The sequence below is a fragment of the Theobroma cacao genome, chromosome 3, assembly GCF_000208745.1.
Source record: "Theobroma cacao cultivar B97-61/B2 chromosome 3, Criollo_cocoa_genome_V2, whole genome shotgun sequence".
Taxonomy (NCBI): domain Eukaryota; kingdom Viridiplantae; phylum Streptophyta; class Magnoliopsida; order Malvales; family Malvaceae; genus Theobroma; species Theobroma cacao.
Window position 1 is genome coordinate 32,674,154 of NC_030852.1, and position 19,938 is coordinate 32,694,091.

At 37.6% G+C, this 19,938-nt stretch overlaps 5 protein-coding genes across 5 annotated transcripts; 3 read left to right on the plus strand and 2 right to left on the minus strand.

The window, feature by feature from the left end:
- On the plus strand, positions 1 to 2,512 carry LOC108661095. The gene is made up of 2 exons (XM_018116928.1): positions 1 to 636; positions 2,437 to 2,512. Exons 1-2 carry the CDS (start codon positions 259 to 261, stop codon positions 2,452 to 2,454), a joined length of 396 nt encoding a protein of 131 aa, XP_017972417.1. The 5' UTR covers positions 1 to 258; the 3' UTR covers positions 2,455 to 2,512.
- LOC18606259 lies at positions 2,455 to 3,880 on the plus strand (the record flags this gene model as incomplete). Its single annotated transcript, XM_018117137.1, has 1 exon — positions 2,455 to 3,880. A coding segment is annotated over one exon (1,113 nt), but the record flags the coding sequence as incomplete, so codon positions are not given.
- Positions 4,804 to 8,259, plus strand: LOC18606260 (peroxisome biogenesis protein 19-2). The gene is made up of 5 exons (XM_007039778.2): positions 4,804 to 5,053; positions 5,156 to 5,204; positions 5,478 to 5,763; positions 6,978 to 7,294; positions 7,872 to 8,259. Exons 1-5 carry the CDS (start codon positions 5,014 to 5,016, stop codon positions 7,915 to 7,917), a joined length of 738 nt encoding a protein of 245 aa, XP_007039840.2. The 5' UTR covers positions 4,804 to 5,013; the 3' UTR covers positions 7,918 to 8,259.
- LOC18606261 (probable pectinesterase 68) lies at positions 8,369 to 11,373 on the minus strand. Its single transcript, XM_007039779.2, has 5 exons — positions 10,913 to 11,373; positions 10,526 to 10,715; positions 10,000 to 10,206; positions 9,278 to 9,516; positions 8,369 to 8,739 (listed from the first exon to the last, which is right to left on the minus strand). The coding sequence occupies exons 1-5, from the start codon at positions 11,206 to 11,208 to the stop codon at positions 8,583 to 8,585; spliced, it is 1,089 nt and encodes a 362-aa protein (XP_007039841.2). The 5' UTR covers positions 11,209 to 11,373; the 3' UTR covers positions 8,369 to 8,582.
- On the minus strand, positions 13,568 to 18,592 carry LOC18606262 (putative glucuronosyltransferase PGSIP8). The gene is made up of 5 exons (XM_018118432.1): positions 18,109 to 18,592; positions 15,054 to 15,312; positions 14,736 to 14,937; positions 14,484 to 14,631; positions 13,568 to 14,388 (listed from the first exon to the last, which is right to left on the minus strand). Exons 1-5 carry the CDS (start codon positions 18,387 to 18,389, stop codon positions 13,848 to 13,850), a joined length of 1,431 nt encoding a protein of 476 aa, XP_017973921.1. The 5' UTR covers positions 18,390 to 18,592; the 3' UTR covers positions 13,568 to 13,847.

Sequence of the window (19,938 nt, forward strand, 5' to 3'; positions counted from 1 at the left end):
CAAAGAAACTGTCTAAACGTACGTTCATCCCAGCATGCGAAAGAGAAGAGTTCCGCTTGTCAGCACCAAAGCAGTCATCACGCTAAGCAGGGAGTAGTAGCTGTACCATAATATTCCCTCTCGTTGGCCTTTCCATCTCCCTCTCTCTTCTGCATTTCTGCTTTTCTTCATTCCCAAACCCGGAAACTTGCCTCCCAAGCAACTGTGCTATCACCAAAACCTTTATTTTTCCCATAGGCGCCACTCCATACACTCTCCATGGACCTCTCCTCCTCTCTTCCAGAACCACAGCGACGGCTGCGGACTCATGATCATCAACAATTCAGTTACCAATCAACCCAAGCTCTTTATTACTACCAACAAAGCCAACAACAGCAACAACCTTATGCCCATAATCGTCCTTCTGGTTACGCCTATCATCAAGTGCCCCCGGAGGTAGTTTCGGTTAATGCCGCCCCGCAAATTGCGGATTCTGGTGGGGGAATGGCTCAGGTGGGACCGAACCCGTTGGCCTCGGCAAAAGTGGTTGCCCTGTCGCAGCTGACGCAATTCGAGGGCACTGCAACGGCTGTAATGCAGGCCAACTTTGGGGCGGCGCTGCTGCACCTTGGACCGACTTTAGTACCTACGCCGCCGGTACGGTTATTGATTAATTTTTTTATTAATTGTTCTTCGATTTCTGGTAAAATTCTTTTGATTTTTCCAGTTATTTTTTTTTATTTCATGAACTTCATTTCCTTAATAATTTTCCATCTGCCGTTAAATTTATTGTGGTAACTTCCTTGGTATTTACGTCTTCGCTTCTAACTTTACACTGTATTGGGTGTTGTATTAGAGTTGTAAATAAAAAAGAGAAGTATTCAATTGCAAACTGTAAAGTAAGCAATCAAGTTTACAAGCCATGGAAGTTCTGTTTTCAGTTTTGAATGCTGGCATAAAGTTCTCAACTGCATCAACCTTGATCAACGAAAATTTGGCCTTGCTAAGTACGACTGCACCTTTACTTAGTTGAAATCTTCCTATACTCCAATTTCATTTTTAAACTTTCCTGCTCATAGTGTGGAGTAGAATTGCTCTGAAGGACATGCTCAATTGTAGGTGATAATTTATAATGAGCTCACTTAGGGTGTAAAAGTGTTGGTTTACACTTAGTTTGGCTAAAAGCTTTTATGTGTTTGCATTCCTTAGATCGGTAAGTTTGGGGTTCTGCTTTTGATAAATGAGAGACTACTAATGGACTGAGCTAAGCTAGCTTGCAACCATTTTGTTCGTACTCAATAATGTAGGATGTGCTTCAGTTTTAGCCAAGTCTAACAAGCCAATTATGAGCTTGAGCCCTTTTTACGTAAGGCTTCCTTGTCTGATAACCTGCTTGTGACCTTTTCTTTTAATCCGTCACATAGTTGCCTTCAATTCTTTTGAATTTGGGGAGAATGTCAAACAGTAGGAAAATGTAGTGGCTTAGTCATGTCAGTTGCCAAATAGGAGAATTTGAAGCCACCGTGCTGTCAGTCCATCAAGGCTATTTATCCCTTGAGTTCTCTTTGGCTTTGGCTTTGGAATGAACAGGTATGTACTTTTTGGTTTCCTTGATTTGTATCTAGCAACTGCAATGGTGATTAAATATGGTCTAAAACTTTGTGGATCCTGTCAGGGGTATGTTATTCTAGCAAAGTTGCATGATTGCTGGTATAATGCTGGGTGGGGTTGATAACTCAGGATGTTTTTCAACCTGGTTATGAAATTGTGAATTCAATATTTGTCTTGTTACTTTTCAAGTTAGAAGTCAACTTTGAATTCTGGGGCAAAGTTTGAGTTTGAGCTTCGCAGTTTGCCACTGGAAATATATAAATTTGTGTTCTTATAGTTATGTAAAATGTCAGTGAATTTCAATTCTAGCCTTTTCTTTCTTAGTAAACTAAAAATCAGTGAATTTCAAATGCACTATTGGAAGAAAAATTCTTACTACAGAATTTTGTCCCGTGAAGGTCAACAAAGTTCATTACTGGTGAATATCAGCATTCAGCAGGTTAGGAAGTCATTTATACATATATCATGATAGAGCTTAGGGAGGTTGAATTGTTGTGAGGGATAGACCATGAGGACCTTTCTTTGACAGATATTTTTTTTATGAATTCACAGAAGTTAAATCACCACTGTCATTCATCCACTACTTTACTTTCTGAGAACCATTTATTTTGGAATTCCATCAGAAGGTGCTGCCTAAAGCCCTGGGACTCTTGCCCCCTTTTTCTTCATGTTGGATCAAGCGACTAGTTAAGACATGAAGAAATTTATGCTTTCTTAATCATATCCAATAGCATTTATGCTGATGACATCGGAAGTTAATCTAGGTTTGCATGGGTTTCTTTTTCCCTGATTTTCACCACCATTTATCCTTCATGTTCTTGAAAACTTTTAGAGCCTGTTTTGCAGGCTGGTGGGTCTCCATAAAATAGTGGTGGTAGAAGAGGCAGTAGATCCTTCAGAGGTCATGGCAGGGGATATAACGGCCACCGCCTTCCCAATACTGGTGACCGTGGCACAGGACGTGGTGGGGGCAGAGGTGGTCCTCAATGCTTTCAAAAACATGGAGCATCATCAGCGTCACAGCAAGAGCCTTCCACTGAGAATATAAAATCTACAGTTGAAGTGGGACCCTTGGCTGCTTTACCTAAAGAAACAGCTCAAACTGCAGTGCCTCCTAAGGCATCTCCGTCTACACCAGCAGTGGAGAAGGCTCCGTCAAGCAGGCGACCACCACAGGGTGCATGGTGTGAGCTTTGCAGGGTTGAGTGCACCAGTTTGGAAATCCTTGAGCAACACAAGAATGGCAAGAGGCATAAAAAGAACCTGCAGAAAACTGAAGGGTCAAAGAGTGGTCTCAAACCTGGCATAGAAAAACAGAATGGAAAGAAACTTGCAGCCAAGCCTGAGAATAAAGGATCTCAGCATCCCGACAGTGCCCAAGAAGGTGAGGAGAAAAAGGCAATAGAAAATTTATTGGCAGAATCTGTTGGTAGTGAAATTTCTGTGGAACCTAAACAACAAATTAACGGAGAGAAACCTACTGTAGTCACTGTGGAAGAAACCCCTCGGATTGATTGTTCTGACAGCCAGAGGCATAGAATGAAGAGGAAGATGCGAGGTGGTCAGGGAGGGAAGTGCACGAAAACTTTAGAAGCTTCAAGGCCGAAAATTGGACCTCGCAAACGAAAGGCTGTAATTCCTCTCATCTGTGACCTGTGTAATGTGAAGTGTGATACTGAAGAGGCTTTTGACGGCCATCTTTCTGGGAAAAAATACACTGCTAAGCTTAAACGATTTGGGCCTGTGGGAATTGAAGTTCTTTACCCCCCTAACCCAATTGCGCAATCAATGTTGCTTCCTCAAGGCAATCAAGAAACTGTTCATAGCCCACAAGGTTCACATCGTGCAGCCGGGGCTTACATGCCTTCACAAATTCGCCAAGCAGCACCAGCAGCATCAGGTTTGAGTCTCCAGTATCAACAAAATCACGACCAGATTGCTCCCGAGAATGCCGTTATATTGGCACCTGAAGCCTAGTACCTACTAGCTACAAGTGAAGTTTGGCCGTGGCTAGTCAGCCAAACCAGCTTTTGGAATGGTAATACAGAGTTCAAACTTTAGGGAATTTTTTGCTCTGCTCCATAGCAGAATTACAGGGACTAGTTGCTTGGTCCTGTGGTCCATAAAGCTGGCCCAGCTCTTAAATTTGCTGCTGATACAGGTCATCTGACCTTAAGCAAATGAATGCATGGAAACTTTTTAGACTCTTTTAGCTCTACCTAAGCAAATAATTGCTACTCTTCTTTTAAACAAAAACATGTGAAATAATGAAATTTGGATTTTGCCTTTCCCTCCCTGGTTTTGTGGGATTCTTTTTTTTCAGTAATTTGTTTTACTAAAATCAGGCTTAGATGTTGCTGGCTTCTCCTAATGTTGCATTTTTTTGTGATTACCATGAATTACAAATCTTCTGATTCTGATAAGCATGCCCTTCCTAGGGATGGTTGAAAAATGAACTAAGCGAGAGCTTGTTTGATTCCAATTTTAGGTCCATTGTGGCTTTTATCTTCATTTTTTATTTATGATTAGGGTCATTCAACTTTGAGCCAATTGGTTACTTCCTCCTAGAGCTTTTTTTTGGGAGAGTTTGTACTGTTTTGATCAATTTTTTTGGTGGTTAATGAAACCCATCCTTTTTTCGCACTAAAAAGAATCATTTATGTTTAATGGTAATAAATTTGTATTTGGTGTACCAATAGTATGTAATATCTATACATTATCACGTAATTATAAAGTATTATCTCATAAATATATAAATATAAATTTTAAAAAAAAATTCAAAATAAATATTTGTTAAAAATTATGAATATTATTTTTTAAAATTCTAAATTTTTTCAATGATTTATTAACAAAGTAACAATATCTAGTTAATTGAGAACAAATGTAACAATTTCTATATATTTGGTTTATCATTAAGTTTTGAAAATTTATAGATGATTATTGAAAAATTTTTAATTTTTCCTAAAAGTATGGAGTGTAAAATAATGTAATACATTTTATTTAAAAATATTATAAAATTTGAAAAGAAAAAAGAGGTTTGGACATATCATCCTCCAAAATTCCTAAGAAATAAGAATAGACGGAGGATACTTTGAGGTATGGTATTTTTATATAATTAGAATAACCTATTTGTCTTTTGACCTTTTCTGATTAATACAAAGTAAAAGACAAAAGAATGAACGAATAAGCAGCCCGAACTCCAAAACAGCCAAAACTCCAGCCTTTCGTTTGTCAACACTAGTCAATTCCTCTTCAAGCAATCTGAACCGTAGGATCTTGATTCCGACCCCAAACCCATTTCGGTTGCACAGCCTGAGAGCTCTTCCATTTCAGCTCAACCCAAATTCCCTCAAAAAAAAAATCGATACTTTGACGTTACCTATATATAGAGAAACAGAGGATTAGAAGTTTCCTACAGCAAAAATGGCAGACCACTCTGATGATTTAGACCAACTTCTTGATAGTATGCTTCTCTGTCTAAAAATCTTTGTTGTAGTATATTTTCCCCTTAATTTTCTTTTTTCTTAAACCTCTGAATTTTGAACTTTTTCTTTTGTTTCTTCAGGTGCTTTGGATGATTTCCAGAATCTCAACCTTACTCCTCCTTCTCAAAGGTACCGTCTTTTTCTCTCTTTCTCTACATGTAAATGGGCAAATTTCATCTCTTTTTTTTTTTTAAAAAAAAAGAAAATTCTCAATATCTCGTTTTTGTTTTGGGTCCAAATTCTTGCCCCCAAGCTAAAAATTCCTCCCTTTTTTTTTTTCTAACTTTTTGTCAAAACCTAGACATATGATTAGATATATTGGATATTAACTGTGGTGCTTTGCCTAGGTTGAGTTTTTGTTACAATTTCTTTCGAGTATTTAGCTTTATATTTGTTAAATAGGGGAGGAGGAGGAGATGGTGAAGAAAAGAAGCCAGAATCTGGTTCTTTACCAAGTGGGGTTCAAGGGTTAGGAATGGGATTACCTGACTTGAAGAGCAAGAAAAAGGGAAAGCAAAAGGTTTTAAGGGAATCCCATGTCACAGAGGCTCTTGATAAACTCAGAGAACAGACCAGAGAGACTGTAAAAGGATTGGAATCAATGTCGAAACCTGGCGGAGATGATCTTGGTAAGGATGCAATGATGGAGGATTGGGTCAAGCAGTTTGAGGAGCTTGCTGGGTCTCAGGTATATTTGCTTGAATTTTTTCACGTGTCTTTTAAGGCTTCATTTATCTCTCGTATCATTCTTTGGTCAGGTAGTTTTTTAGTGTGGAATGTCAGGTAGATATTGTACACTTCAGTTTGGTTTTTGCTGTAGTTGTAGCTTTAGCTCATTCGCTTTAAAATTTACCAGTGAAGCAGGTGTTTCTTGATTCTTAAGTTGGAATTTGCACAGTATGACATTAAGGAGGAGATGGTATTCTCATATTTGGTGAAGAAAACTTGTAGCATATTATCCAATTAATTTTGGAATTAATTGAGTTAGATTTACTGGCTTGAACATTGAATCATCAGCACTGGATACTGTTTTCGGTTCTGAGTTGATAATCAAGACAGTTTGTTTGTCTTTTTTCTTTTTTTCTTTATTATTATTATTAATTTTTCTTCCTTAGGGGTGCGGAGGGGGGGTTCTCTCAGGAACACTTTGCATTCACATGACAAGATCAGTAATGAGATTGCCTTATGCAACCTTTATTTTTCCTTGCTTGCCTTGTTCTGTGCATTTGAGAAATGTACATCATATGGGTTTCGTTGTAAAGGAGTAACTCAAATTCATGAAGCTTTGAAATGAACCTCCTCCAGCCCCCTCCAAAGCCAGCTCCCCCCCATCCCTTGTCACTTTGTTGCAAGGGAGGAGGCATTTGGAAAAGGCCTAAGAAGAAGGTTGGTTTTAAGGAGGTCACTATGTTTTAGCATGCATCTTCTAATGAAGTAATATTTAACATGGCTGGCAAGCCAGGCATATTATATATGCTCAAAATAGATAGGTTTTCGTTGGTTCAAATTTGTTGAGTTATGTAGCCAATTGAGTCAACTAGGTAATAGCGTTATAAGTTACTAATTTTTGTATGAATTCTTGCATGGACATGCATATACCTCATACATACATACATATAGACATTTATCACTGGAAACAATCAAGGCATACATTTATTAATACATATATCTTATCTTCTAATATTCTAGACATTGTCTCACCAATTGTTTTCAATTTATTTAGGCTCCATTTGGTTGATGTTTTTTCTTTTTACTATTCGTTTTTGGTTTTCTGCTCATTTTTCATTTTTTGCAAAAAAGGTAAAATGCAAAAGCATCAACCAAACGGAGCCTATAGTTTTAGGTATCAGTAGTAGCACATGCTAGGGAATAAATACTTAATTATTCCTTAATTTTGATCAGGACATGGAATCCATTGTGGAGACTATGATGCAACAACTTTTGTCTAAGGAGATTCTTCATGAACCCATGAAGGAAATTGGAGAAAGATACCCACAGTGGTTAGAAGAGCATAAAGCCAGTTTGAGCAAAGAAGAATATGAACGTTACTCTCACCAACATGAACTGATTAAGGAGCTTAATGGAGTCTATGAAAATGAGCCTAATAACTTCACCAGGATTGTTGACCTCATGCAAAAAATGCAAGAATGTGGTCAGCCACCAAATGATATTGTGCAAGAGCTTGCTCCTGAATTTGATTTACCTAATCTTGGCCAGCTGTAAGTGCTCTTTCTTTTGCAGCAATCTAAATCAATTATTCATTTGTAATATTGGATTTTGTCCAACCTACCAGCCTGCATGTCCTTTATCTATTAAAATTACTGTCCCCTCCTTCTAGTGTTAATGTTTGGTGAAAGGTCATTTGGCAGGATAAAATGTCCTAGGAAAGTGGTTTCTGAAGGATCACCATAAAGTAATTCAAATCATGAGCCAATTGTTTGGATCAATAGTTGTTGGAAATCATTGATTACGATCTGCTGAATATGGGATGAGGGTGGTGGCTCTATGGGCCTCAGGTCAGATATTACTGGGGTAGGATGGCCTGCTATAGGTTTTAGGTTGAGTCTCCTAGCCCAAAAGTAGTCAGTCCTTGATTTTGCTTCCCCAAAACTACAGCAGATACTCGATGATTTTCGCTGCTTCAAAAGATATAACTCATCCTAGCAATGTAGTAGATGTGCTTATGAAGAGATTGTAGTTTCCTTTTCACACTTTGGATGAAATTTTTAGCTATTGTCTTGACATAAGAGGCATTTTCCTTTTATTATTAGCTAACAAACACTTCTACTCTTGCAGATCCCCAGAGATGCTAGAGTCACAGCAAAACTGTTGTATAATGTGAGGCAATATCCTGTTGCAGACTTGGTGTCCTTCTATTCAATAGATATTCTTTTAATACATTGCTGGGAAATAAAGTAGCTTCCTTGAACTTTTAAGTTATTTGATCCTCAAAGAAATTACATGCTCAATATTTTGAGCCTAGTTTTCATATTAAGCTTGTTTATGATTATGGGGAAAGGGTTTATGAGTTATGACCAAGGTTTGGTGTGCGACTTGCTTGGTGATTCTTTGAAAAATATTGGTTTACATTCAAAGGGTTACCTCAAAAGCACCGCATGTATAAATACAATCATCCTTTGAGTAATGTTCTCTTCCCCTCCCCCTTTCTTTTTCTCTTACTTTATACTAACAGCTCATAAAACCATTACCGCTGCTTTTGTTGAATGACAGAAGCCAATATTCTCTTCTTTACATAATGAAAACTATAAATTTTAAAAGGAACCAAATGCCCAGAATCAAATGAATTTTCTCAGTATTATTTTTGGGATAATTAAGAACTGCTCAGAATGAATGTATCAAAGCTTAAAGAATCAATTGAAGGAAAGAACATTGTGGCATTACCATGTGCAAGTTGATGCTTATTAAAAATTTAACATTGAATTGAATGAAAGAATTTTGCAAAAGAAAAGGAATAAGGGAATGTTGTCTCGGGCTCTCTGGCTAAGCCTAAGCGTCCCACGGTGAAATCCAGTGTCTCCCATTGACAAAACTTTTGACCAGAAATGGATGGGCCGCATCGAAATCTAGTTCCCTTGCCCATGATACTCCACGAACGGCTGCAGCTCCTGGACCCCAGCATTTGTACACACCAAAAAACACAGTCCTGCAAAGGGAAACAAAAAAGGGCATTATTGCCCATTTGACCCAATTTATTAATACCCAAATTCAATCATTTCTCGTTTATGTCTTGCTAGCTTCGATTTCTTCCATCTTTATGTTTTTCTTGACTGTTGAATGAAATAGGATCATCCACTCATGACTATTGACTAATTGAGACTCAGATTCCTGAGCTTGCCTTTGTCATTTGGGTCCTACTAACAGAAAAATGAGAAAAAGAAAGCTATCTTGATTCTGAAAATGTTGATCATTGTCATCATCACCTCACCGATTGTCCAACTTTTGACAATAAAAAATGGGTTCCACAAATGATTAAGATCTAAATGGAATCAGACTATATATGACAATTATTTATCTTTAAATATCGATACATCACATGAACGTATAAAGTACATGAATAATTGAGATCGATTATATGATTGGAGCAACTATTCATATTTGACTTCTTAAAATTAACATGTGTAAAAAGAGAAGGGTAAAAACATAGTTTGAAGAATAAGTAGGAAAGGGGGGAGGGAACATACTTATTTTTGTTGCTAACATGGTCCCAGTCGTCCCAGCCACCGTGAGCAACCAGGTCGTCGAAGTAAGTGTACGCATAGACAATCCTCGAGTATTGACCCATGGCTCGACCCACATATAGAGGGCCAGTACCTGTCACCTTGCATCTCACAAAAGCAAAGCCCGTCTTCTCATCTGGTGAGCTTCTGTCGTGGGCCGCAATGGATCCGAATCTTGTGGCTATTGAGTGCAGTTCACAATCCTGAACCATCAACCAAACCGTGAGTCAACATAAATACACTGTACCAAAATAACCCAAGTTTTGCTGGCTCTGATTAACGAAGCCGGGGGAGCGAAGGTCTAGGCTGAAAGAACTGTGTCGTTTAAGTGCATTCAGTGTTATATTTATTTTCATGATTGTTTACTTATTTCTCAGCTCTCTTTTGGGAAGTTGGGTACCACTGCTTTCTGACAGACAAAAATGTCTGTTGATAAGAGAAAGCTCCCTTCCTTTTTTCAACTTTATGGACAAGGGAGTCGGATTTTGCTATAGAATAATGCAACGTCCTTTCCCTTTTTCCTTATCTCTGTTGTATATTGTTCATTTCCATTTCAAATTCTATATCCCAAGTCACGGGCAACCCGTCGTATTTGTTTTGTAGAGGATATAGTAGACACTAGACAGAATAATATTTTAAAAAAAGAAAACCAGTTCTATTTTCAAATAAAAAAAAATTGTTCTTACTTTGTACATGGACCGGCCATTTCCAAAGATGAAGTCAATTGAGCCCTCTATGTAACATTCCTTGAAGTAATGGCGACCAGCATCATCACAAAGAGTGTCTTGTGCACCATAGAATCCACAGCCAGAGAAATAGGCCTTGTCGCCCGATATGCGAAACGCCACAGCTTGCCATCCTTGCATTCCTGGCATGGGTGCCGGTGCTGTATTCTGCATAATTAATATGATTATTTTCATGATTGAAATGGTTGGTATAAAAGCCATTTTAAACACGAATATGAAAGATGGTTGGTACCCAAAACCAAAAATCAATAAATACAACCATATATATGTATTACCGCCAAAAAAAAGTCACATGCAGCATGAATTCAAGAGAAAAATTGCATGGCTCATTTAATGTTTTTAGAGCACTTGTCAATTAGTTCTCTGCTACTAGCACTTTTGTCCTTTCAGTCTCAATGTACTGGGAAATTTGTAAGAAAATTTGTTTGAAAAAGGACCTTCTAGCTGTAAGGGTTCTTATATTTACCTTGAAGCTGATATTTCTAGCAGAGAAATAATTAGCATATACAGTGACAGAAGCAGTTTGATAAGTACGCAACTGTTGGCCGTTGGCCCCACGATCACACGCTCGATCATGCCACTCGATGAACGTCACGTCTCTCCCTGCGCCCTGAAACGTGATGTATGGCTTTGTCGCCGGCACCACCACCTTCTCTCTGCACCGCCACCACACCATATCAATGTCTCATTCAGAACATATATACAAGAAGATATATTAATGCCTAGACAGCATTTTCAAAGTGAAGACATTGTTTACCACTTTTTAAGAATGTTTTTCCTTCGCGTTTGAGCATATATTGATGCTTTACTCTTAATTAAGAAGGCTAAAGAAACCCACAGAAATAAGTATTACATGTAATATCCAGGGCTGATTTGAATTAGAACGTTCTTTCTATTATTCTCTGAAACTGCATCCACGGCATCTTGGACTGACCGGAAATGACCTGAACCGTTAACGTCGACGGTAATCCGCTGGTGACCGATGGGTCCAATCCACTTATGGTGGTTCCCTGTTGAGTTAGTCGTAGAAGCAGTTGCATTGACGACTGAACTTGTTGCTAGTGACAATGGCGGCGCAGGACAGAAGAAAGAAGCAGAAACGAAGAAAAAACAGAAGTAGAAGAATAAGAAGGAACTGAAAGACTCCATTAAAATAGCATTAAGCGGTCAGAAGAATAGAAATGATAAGAGAGAGATGAAGAAATGCAAAGAATGTTTCAGTGTGGGATTATACTTCTGGGGCTGATAATTTGCTCTCACGATCTTATATATATAATGCAAGAAAGAGAAAGAGAGACATATAATTAATCATCTGAATTAATTTAGTTGAAGAATCTCTCCATTTATTTAATTACTTATAATTTTCTGTTTTGGGAATAAAATTTTGGGTGTTTGCAACGGTCATTTTTTGTTCCCTCGCAAGGAGTGTGATTGCATTTGTAGCTAGCTTTGGTTACTGTTGTAGGCTTTTATGGGTAGCCCTTGGCTGCATTATACGCAAGTCTCAATGTGGGGGCGGTATTTCTTTGGCTTTGCTTTCTATCTGGTTGGGTACGTACTAACGAATATAAATCTTAGTATATGTTTCTGTTTTTTTGTCATGTTCGACTTGGATTCTTACCGTAGATTCGGTGTTTTCGGCTGTTCTTTGATTCATTCGAAATTTTGAATCTGTAGCTTCTACTGTTTTTTGGTTGCGTTCTTCTTAAGGATCAGCAATATGTGCTAATAGGAAAGTCCCTTTGCAGCTAAGATTGTTAAGTATTATAATTCTGAAAACTATTGAATCATCGATTTGATTCTGACAATGGAAATGCAATGGTATGGTAATTAAAATTCATTAGTGGAAATGTCTATGAAGATAAATATACTACCATATATGGAACAACGCTACCCAGAGACAGTAAAAACTACCAACTCCTTCGTGAATAAATGGATAGGAAAAGAAGAACAAGGAGCTAATACATTGCAAGTTCTTGGGGTGGTAAAAGAAAGCAACATTTCCATGAGTATAAATTCAACTCTTCCAATCAATGACAACTGATTAAATTAAACAGGTGAAATAGGAAGGAGTGAGGGTAAAATAAGATCATGCACAAGCAGTTAAGAAAAATCATTTTCCTTCCTTCTCTTTTACACGTTTTGAGTACAGCCATAACTAAATAACCTAAACCAACACATGGAGGAAAAATGAAAGCACCACACAAGGCATAATTTTGTCCAATCCTAATCCAACCATAATGAAGCATTAGGCTTAATCCACAAACTAATTAACAGGAAACGGTCTCCTTTTGTCCAGCCTCCGGTGGTGTTGGCGTGCATGAAGAATGATGGTCCGGGCATGGCTTAATAGTTATTTATCTTTTCTAGTTTACTATTATTAGCTTAAAAAAAACATTTTTTTTAACTGGTCCCTAATGTGGCCCACTTGTTTTTTTGAACGTTGGGACTACAAATCTTTTTCTGATTAGGGCTAGAGACAAACATGCCCAAACTCTCGTGCAGAGATTTTTTTTTTTTCCCTTCAAATTTTGTGACTGAATTACCACTGAAAAATTGCAACACCAAAAGTCATTGATTATGATGGTGATGATTGGCTGGATTGTAGGTGCGGGACCCACTCAAAAGATGCTATAACCCTTTTAACGTTCTGGTCAGGATTTGTGAGGTTACACTGCCAAGTCCCGACAGGGTTGCCCTCCAATCATGGCCACGTCATTTGGCTTTGTGGATAAATTGGGATAATCCAGTGTTCTTCCACGTTACTTGGATTTTGGTCTCGCATTGATCATGCTCGTCCATCTAACAATTCGTTGATGATGATGAACATGGATGTCTGTATTTGGAATGTGAACGTGTACCGTTAATATTTTTTAACTCAAAACTTATGTTTATCAAGTGGAGGAAAGCTTCGTTTATAAACTCAAGTCTTATTTTATTTTTGACTAATATCATTACATTGACTCATTTTATTTGTAAAGGAGAAAAACTCATTTTAAGGAGTCTTATATCAAAAGAATTGGATAAAATTTATTATCATTAATCACAAACTCATGTTTTAAATTCAAAAGACATATTTATCAAGTGAATGAAAATTTTTACTTATAAATCTAATAGTCATTTTAATCTCATACTGATATGATTTGAAATCCGTGCTAGACAATGAGAGCATGTGTATCTGCCCCGCAACGTCAATTAGATTTTTTATGGATAAAGTGGGCTTTTGTGGGTCAAACCTGTGAAAAGAACATGTCTAGTAACCGGTAGAATTCCTTTTTGGACAAAGTGGGCTTTAGTTGGACAAACCCAGTTGGAAAAACATGTCAAGTAATGCTGGATTCAAAAGGGCTGCTCACGAGCTTGAGTGGTTTTTACCGAGTCTCGAAGCCCTGTCCCATATAAATTCTTATTTTTGAAAAGTGAAATAGTTATCATTTTGGAGTTAGGCTTGGATTAAAGTGTACAACCTCAATTCTTAGAATTGTATGGTCACAATTTGGCAAAGAAATGAATTAAACGACGAAATATTGTATTGACAACAAAAAAGAAACAAGAATCAAGCTTTTCCTATAATAACCCTTTCAAGGGGCTAATTTCCTGGGAAATAAATATTGAAAAGCCTTTAATCACAAAAATGTATAATCTGTTTTTTAAATGTAGAAGTACAACGTTGACTGAACCTGCCAATCACCTCAAAGTCTTCCAATTCTGTCAAATGCTATTCTTTTTTCAAAAAAAAAGAATCTGTTGATAGTCCTTGTCTCCTTGCTGTATACCATGTGTAAGTCTCAATACAACTTGTTACTGCCGGGAGGTGGTGAAGATTCACCCAATCTTGGGAAAAACTGTTCCCTTTCTAGTGAGACCTGAAGACGTGACACGACCCTAACCACTGAACCCCAAGCAATGGGAGCATAACAAAATGCATACCCGAAAACAGCTAAAGCTCTTATAACTCCGTTGGGGTACCAAGGACACGCCATGACCAAAAGAGACCCAAAAATCCCAAGCAAAGGAGCGAAAACCGGGATGACTGGCAGCATGAAAGAATTAATTGCTATCGAGGAAAGCGCAATCGAACCAAGGAAATACAATGTCCAGCCTACTAATGGATGAATCGTACGAGGAACAATGGCGAAGGGAACTATATAGGCTGCAAGGATAGACCAGATTGCTATAACCTTTAGGCCGGTTCGGATCAAAGTTGTGCCTTTGTCTGAGGGCCGGTAGCATAGTTTGGAGATGCTGGGGCGTGCTAGACGTGTCATCACGATGATTCCAATAAAAACAACCGATTGGATTATTATAATGGGCATCTCAGCTGCATACCTGTATAAGAAATCGAAACTCAGTAATTATTCAAAGACGCTAGATTTTTGTATCTCTGTCAGTGTTTGTACTTTTTTTTTATTTTCTTATCTTACCCTAAAGTTTGACGACGATTTTCATGCCATTGAATGCCTAAGGGCAGGACAGGCCAAGACCACCAATACCATGGCTTCAACCATAGTGCACCAGGGAAAGTGATCACACTGTTAGGTCCACATGGTACCCTCCAGCAAAGTCTAAGATCTGGGGACCAGCAGAAAAAATCAAAGGTAATTTGAGGTTAGATTAGTGGCTCAAGATCAAAGCATGAAATCATTATAGATCAAGATCATCACTGTTTTACTCACAGTAATAAGAAGCATCCATTTGATAACCCAAAGGAAGTCTGTATTGCCCATCTAGTTTCGTTCCATTTAGGGGTGGATAGAACATTGGCTGGTTGAGCAAGTCCGGGAAGTAGACACCAATAAAACCCTGGTCTGCGCCATCAGGGTTTTCTTTACCAGTTTCCAGCTGATGAATCATGTCTTTGAACACCTCTAATGAAGGCTGCAGATAAAAAAATATATACATAGGAACCAATTAACCAAGGTTGTATAACTACTATTAAGGCGCTGCTTTATGAATGTACTTGAAATGAATCACATCTATAAGAAAATTGTTACCTGCAACACAAAGAGGCCAGTATGAAAGATGCAGGGGTTGATAAAGACTGCACAAAACTGCCCACACTGGAACAATTCATCAGTTTTCTGGAGGAAGAGATTGTCAGCATCTAGCATGACCACTCTTTCATAATCCACCAGCTTCCAGGCATATAGTTTGTTTAGTGTTAACTTGAATCTCTCGTCAAAATATTTCTGATTCTTGTAAGGGTTATTAATGTTCTCCACCCTCATGACCTTTGCTCCATCTTCCTGTTCCCTACACCACAAAAACAGAGCCGGTCACTTTTATTTCATCCCTATATCCTTTATTTTTTGTTATCAACTAAACTGCGTGAAGGTTTCTTAATGTATAATGTAATTGATAGTTATCACACATATCCACACACATACAAAATAGTTCCCTAATTAAGTCCAATGTCACCATATCAAACTTGTATAATTTAGAAAACTAATATGTAAAACAACCAATGTTTACACTTGCATTTGCCTGTCAAGTTATAGCATTTAGATGACACAGGAAATGCATTATTCATTGTGTTAAGGAACATTGTTTTTCTTCTTCTTTTTTTTTTTTAATTTAAATACTCAAGAAACAAAAGAATGATGAAGTCATGTCAATCAGACAAGCCTCCAATCAGAAAATGAAGGCATATAAGGAATGATTGAGAACTCCCCTGGTTAATTTGGACCATGTGTGACACCCTGAGATTCGACCTTGCAGCTTAGAAACCAAACAACTGGGATTATGCAGATATACGCTAAAGCTTCATTAAAGAATTTGATCTACCTATTTGCATCTGGACAGGTACCACATGGAAATAAGAGAAGATCCCATTAAAGAATTTATTTAGGTAGTTACGTCTAGACGGGTATCATATTTTTTTATACCAAACATAAGTTATCAAATATGTTGCTGGTATCCCCAGATACATGCAAAGCAAACTGATTGATTGTGAAAGGGCCGAAAAGAAAGGAATGATGTTTCCCCAAGAAAGATCAAATGATCACTTAACATATATACACATTAAAATTAAAATATAAAGACACTTGAATTCTTTTGGTTTTTGACTAGCTATATTTTCAATCATCTAATATTCTAAACAAGGATAATGTATTGCTTTTGCTGACATAAACTAGCCGCTACGTACTCCTTTTAGCAGCAGGGCGTGGGCGGTGCAACATAGTCTTGAAACATCAGTTTTGAAAGGATCAAAGAAAAGGGGAACTCCATAATCTAACAACAATTGCCATTGTCAAAGGGGTTGTGTACCAAACAAGCTGCTCTCACATGCTTTTCCTTGACTAATACCATTTCTTGTGCTTGTTGAAAGTGAGAGTGGGGACATGTGGTGACGCACTAGTTGAATTTGGATAAGTACAGGTACCAGTTGAATCAACCGAAATAAAATTCGGACCAGATGCTCCCGCCCTCTAATTAAATTATAATGGGCGGCGTCTTATCTGGGGAAGCTGAGCTCTGTTCTTATCAGTTTCCTCTCTCTCTTATGTGAAGTTAAAAACAAATGGATACTGTTCATTTCCTTCTCAATTATCGGAAAGAAAACCAGAATGGATAACAAACACATATAAAAAATAAAATAAAAAAATGTCATAATTAAGTCTTGCCCCTAGGCCCCAGTCCTAATTCTCATAAGTGGCTGACCCTTCGAACCTACCCTGGTTAAGTCTCAAGGACGACCTTTACTTTTCTATAGCGTTTCTATCCGCGACTAGACATCCAGTTGAGCAAGTTACGTCAACTTCATCACAATTTAAGCAGCAAATTAGAAGTTGACTTGACCGGTAAGTGGGAAGAGACCGTGCACGTGGAAAACCGACTTTAGATCCACCCGGTTTCCTCAAAGATACCTAAAACCCTTCGAAAATTTAGAATAGCAAATCGTACAGCTTGTTTGTCCCTTTCCTTTGACCAGGAAAGTAAAACGTTATAGCACGATTCCAGCTAATGTGATTGAAAATTTAAAATTCTCAATTGCAAATGTTAATATGCAGGCCAGTCAAACAAAACCATGAAATATGACTCGTGAAGAAGTAAACCATTTGGTATTAGGGAGGGCATGCTAGTTGCTACCAAGAAACAGCTGAAATACCCATTTCACCTCTTTAAGCAAAACACCTCCGAATCTGATCAATTTACTTCCGATTCTCCAGACAAATATCTTTCTTTTACGTTTTGGGAAAAGGAGAAAGAAAATATTTGCAAGTATATTTGAAAAGCGAATAAAGGACAGAAGAGAAATCAGAAATACATCCCTTGTTTCAAACCTTTCGCCTTTTTGAGTTTCGACGTTGCGTGAAAGATAAGTTGAAAAGGCAAATAACAGAGGAGAAAAATTAGATTTTATTTCTTTCCATCATTTGAACTGAACCCACCATTTTCATTTGTTATTTTTCTTTTAATAAGACCAGGGCAAATAATAACAAACGGTCACTATCACTTTTAAGACAATGGTTTTTCTCGGTAAAATTCATTACAAAGTTTTCTTACCAATAAGCCAAAGACAACCGTTTTTTTTCTCAGTTGTCTGAATTAATTTTTTTAATGAACAAAGAAATCACCGTTACTACTCACAAGAACAAAGGTTCATCGAAACCAGGGCTCTCTTTGTGACTTCATTTCTCGTGCTTCGCAATCCAATCTCCAATGTCCATCTAACATCTCAACTCACCCGTCTTAAACTAGTATTTAAAAGCTTATACGTATTGTTACTGTTTAAAGCTCGCAACTAGGAATAGTTGGTATAACTTTTTCAAAAAGTTTATTTAATCATTTATAAATATATGAAATAAAAGGAATAATAAAGCTTATTATCATTCAAATTCTAAGCAATCTCCCAAAGGATTAGGTGAATACCCAGAATGGTACTGGCTCCTGAGAGACCCACTATGGCTTCGCTGGTCTCCCCACTAGACTTTTCTACCTCTTTTACTATGTTATTGCAAAATATTCAAATTGCATTTAAAGAGAGAGAAAAAAAAAAGGGGGAAATAGAAAAAGGAGAAAAGAAAAGCAATGTTATTGGAGACTTACAGGGCACGAACCCAACGGAGGGGAACGTCGAGGGAGGCAATGACGACGAGATCAGCGTCCACCTGGAGCCTAACAAGCGATCTGATCAGGACGCGTATCGCCACGTAGAACTCGTAGTCTCTCGGCGTCCCCATGTACATCATCGTCGCATAAGCGTTCCGGTGCTCCTGCTTCTTCAGCTTTACCCCATGAAACGCCGTCGTTTGCACCACCGCCAGAAGCACTAGCAGAACTCTCAAAATTGTAACAACCTCTTTTCGTCTCTCCCCGCTCCAACCCATTCGTTTCTCTTTCTCTTTCTTCTTCTTCTTCTTCTTCTCTGAGTTTTCAGTAGGTGAAGGGAAAAAAAAAAGAAACCCCAAGAAGTATAATCAAGAACTGCCTATAGAAATGGAAAATAATCAGCATTTAATATAAGGAACTTCAGCAAAGTTATTTTGTTTGATTTTTTTTCCGTTGTATGGCAACTCTTCAATCTTTGGAAAGCATATATAAATAGGGTGAATAAAAGCAAGTAGCAAGGAAGCAGAGTAGGAAAGCTCTGTAAAAGAATTTTAATGAAGTGCAAGTGGGCATTTTTGGAAATTTCCGTTTTCCATCAGCTCCTTTATAGTATAAATATAATATATATAATTTTACGGTGGTACTTTGGAGTAAGTCCTCCTCAACGTTTCAACAGCCACTCGTTGAGAAAGCCATGATCCGTTACACTACGACACATACTAATATATGAAACTATTTTAAGAGTATAATATTTTTGAGTAATTACAAATACGAAGCATAATTGAATGGAACAAATCAAAAGATTCTCGGGGAAAAAAAAATTTTCACGTAAGCCTTGTAAAAAATTATTAAAATAGCTTAAAAATGTATGGGATTTGTTGACTTTTTGGTCTGTTCAATTTTTTAATTTTTAATTTTTAATTTTTAATCTTGTAAATATTTAGCCAGATTGATCGTGGGCACTTTAATAAGCTGAAGGAGAATGGAGATTCGTTTCGGAGGTTTTATTTTATTTAATTTATTTATTTTTCCGTCCTTTGTTTGGACAGAGGAAAATTAGAAACAAGAATTAAATGGGACACGTGGTGGGACGAGGGATGGCACAACGTGAAAAGTCAAGAGATGGAGACCAGAATTACGCGATTGTCCTGGTCAATACGGTGAGGAGCAAAATAAAACAATAGGGCAACAAGGTCGCGGGAGGCCTTTTCGTTCTTATGTGAGGGGGCCTCCAAACTTGACTCCGTAAACTTATTTGGATCGTACGAGACGCGTTAAGCAATCTTGTACTCCCACTTAGCAGTGACTAGGTCGCAACAATTTCTTTTATCTCACAGTAAAGGGCCCACATGGACTATTCTTTCGGCCTTTTGGGACTTTTACTTTTCTTTGCCTTCTTTTCTAACAATAAAGAATTCGGTAGCTTCTTGTTTCTGATCAAATTTTTGGTCTGATTCCCTTATCCTCTCACGCACCAAGTACTATGGTACACCCAAAGTTTTTTTTATAGTTCCTCTCAGATTGGACCCAATCATAGAAGAAGAGAAAAAAGATATAACCAAGTTTTTTAGATCAAAGCAGTCTACGAGCCGGAAAGCCAGTTCAACTTCAAGCCAATGTCTTTTTCTTTTTATTCACTTTGTCAAGTGATTTGCAAAAATTAACTTATAAGTCAAACATATCAAATACCAAGTTTATTGAATAAACAATCACTTTGATTATAAAATACCCAAGTTTTCCTTGCAAAATTAATTGAAAGGGAAAAAAGATGGCTTTCCTTCTCTGTCTTACTCAATAAATTGATGAATATCCCATGCTTTCGAGGAT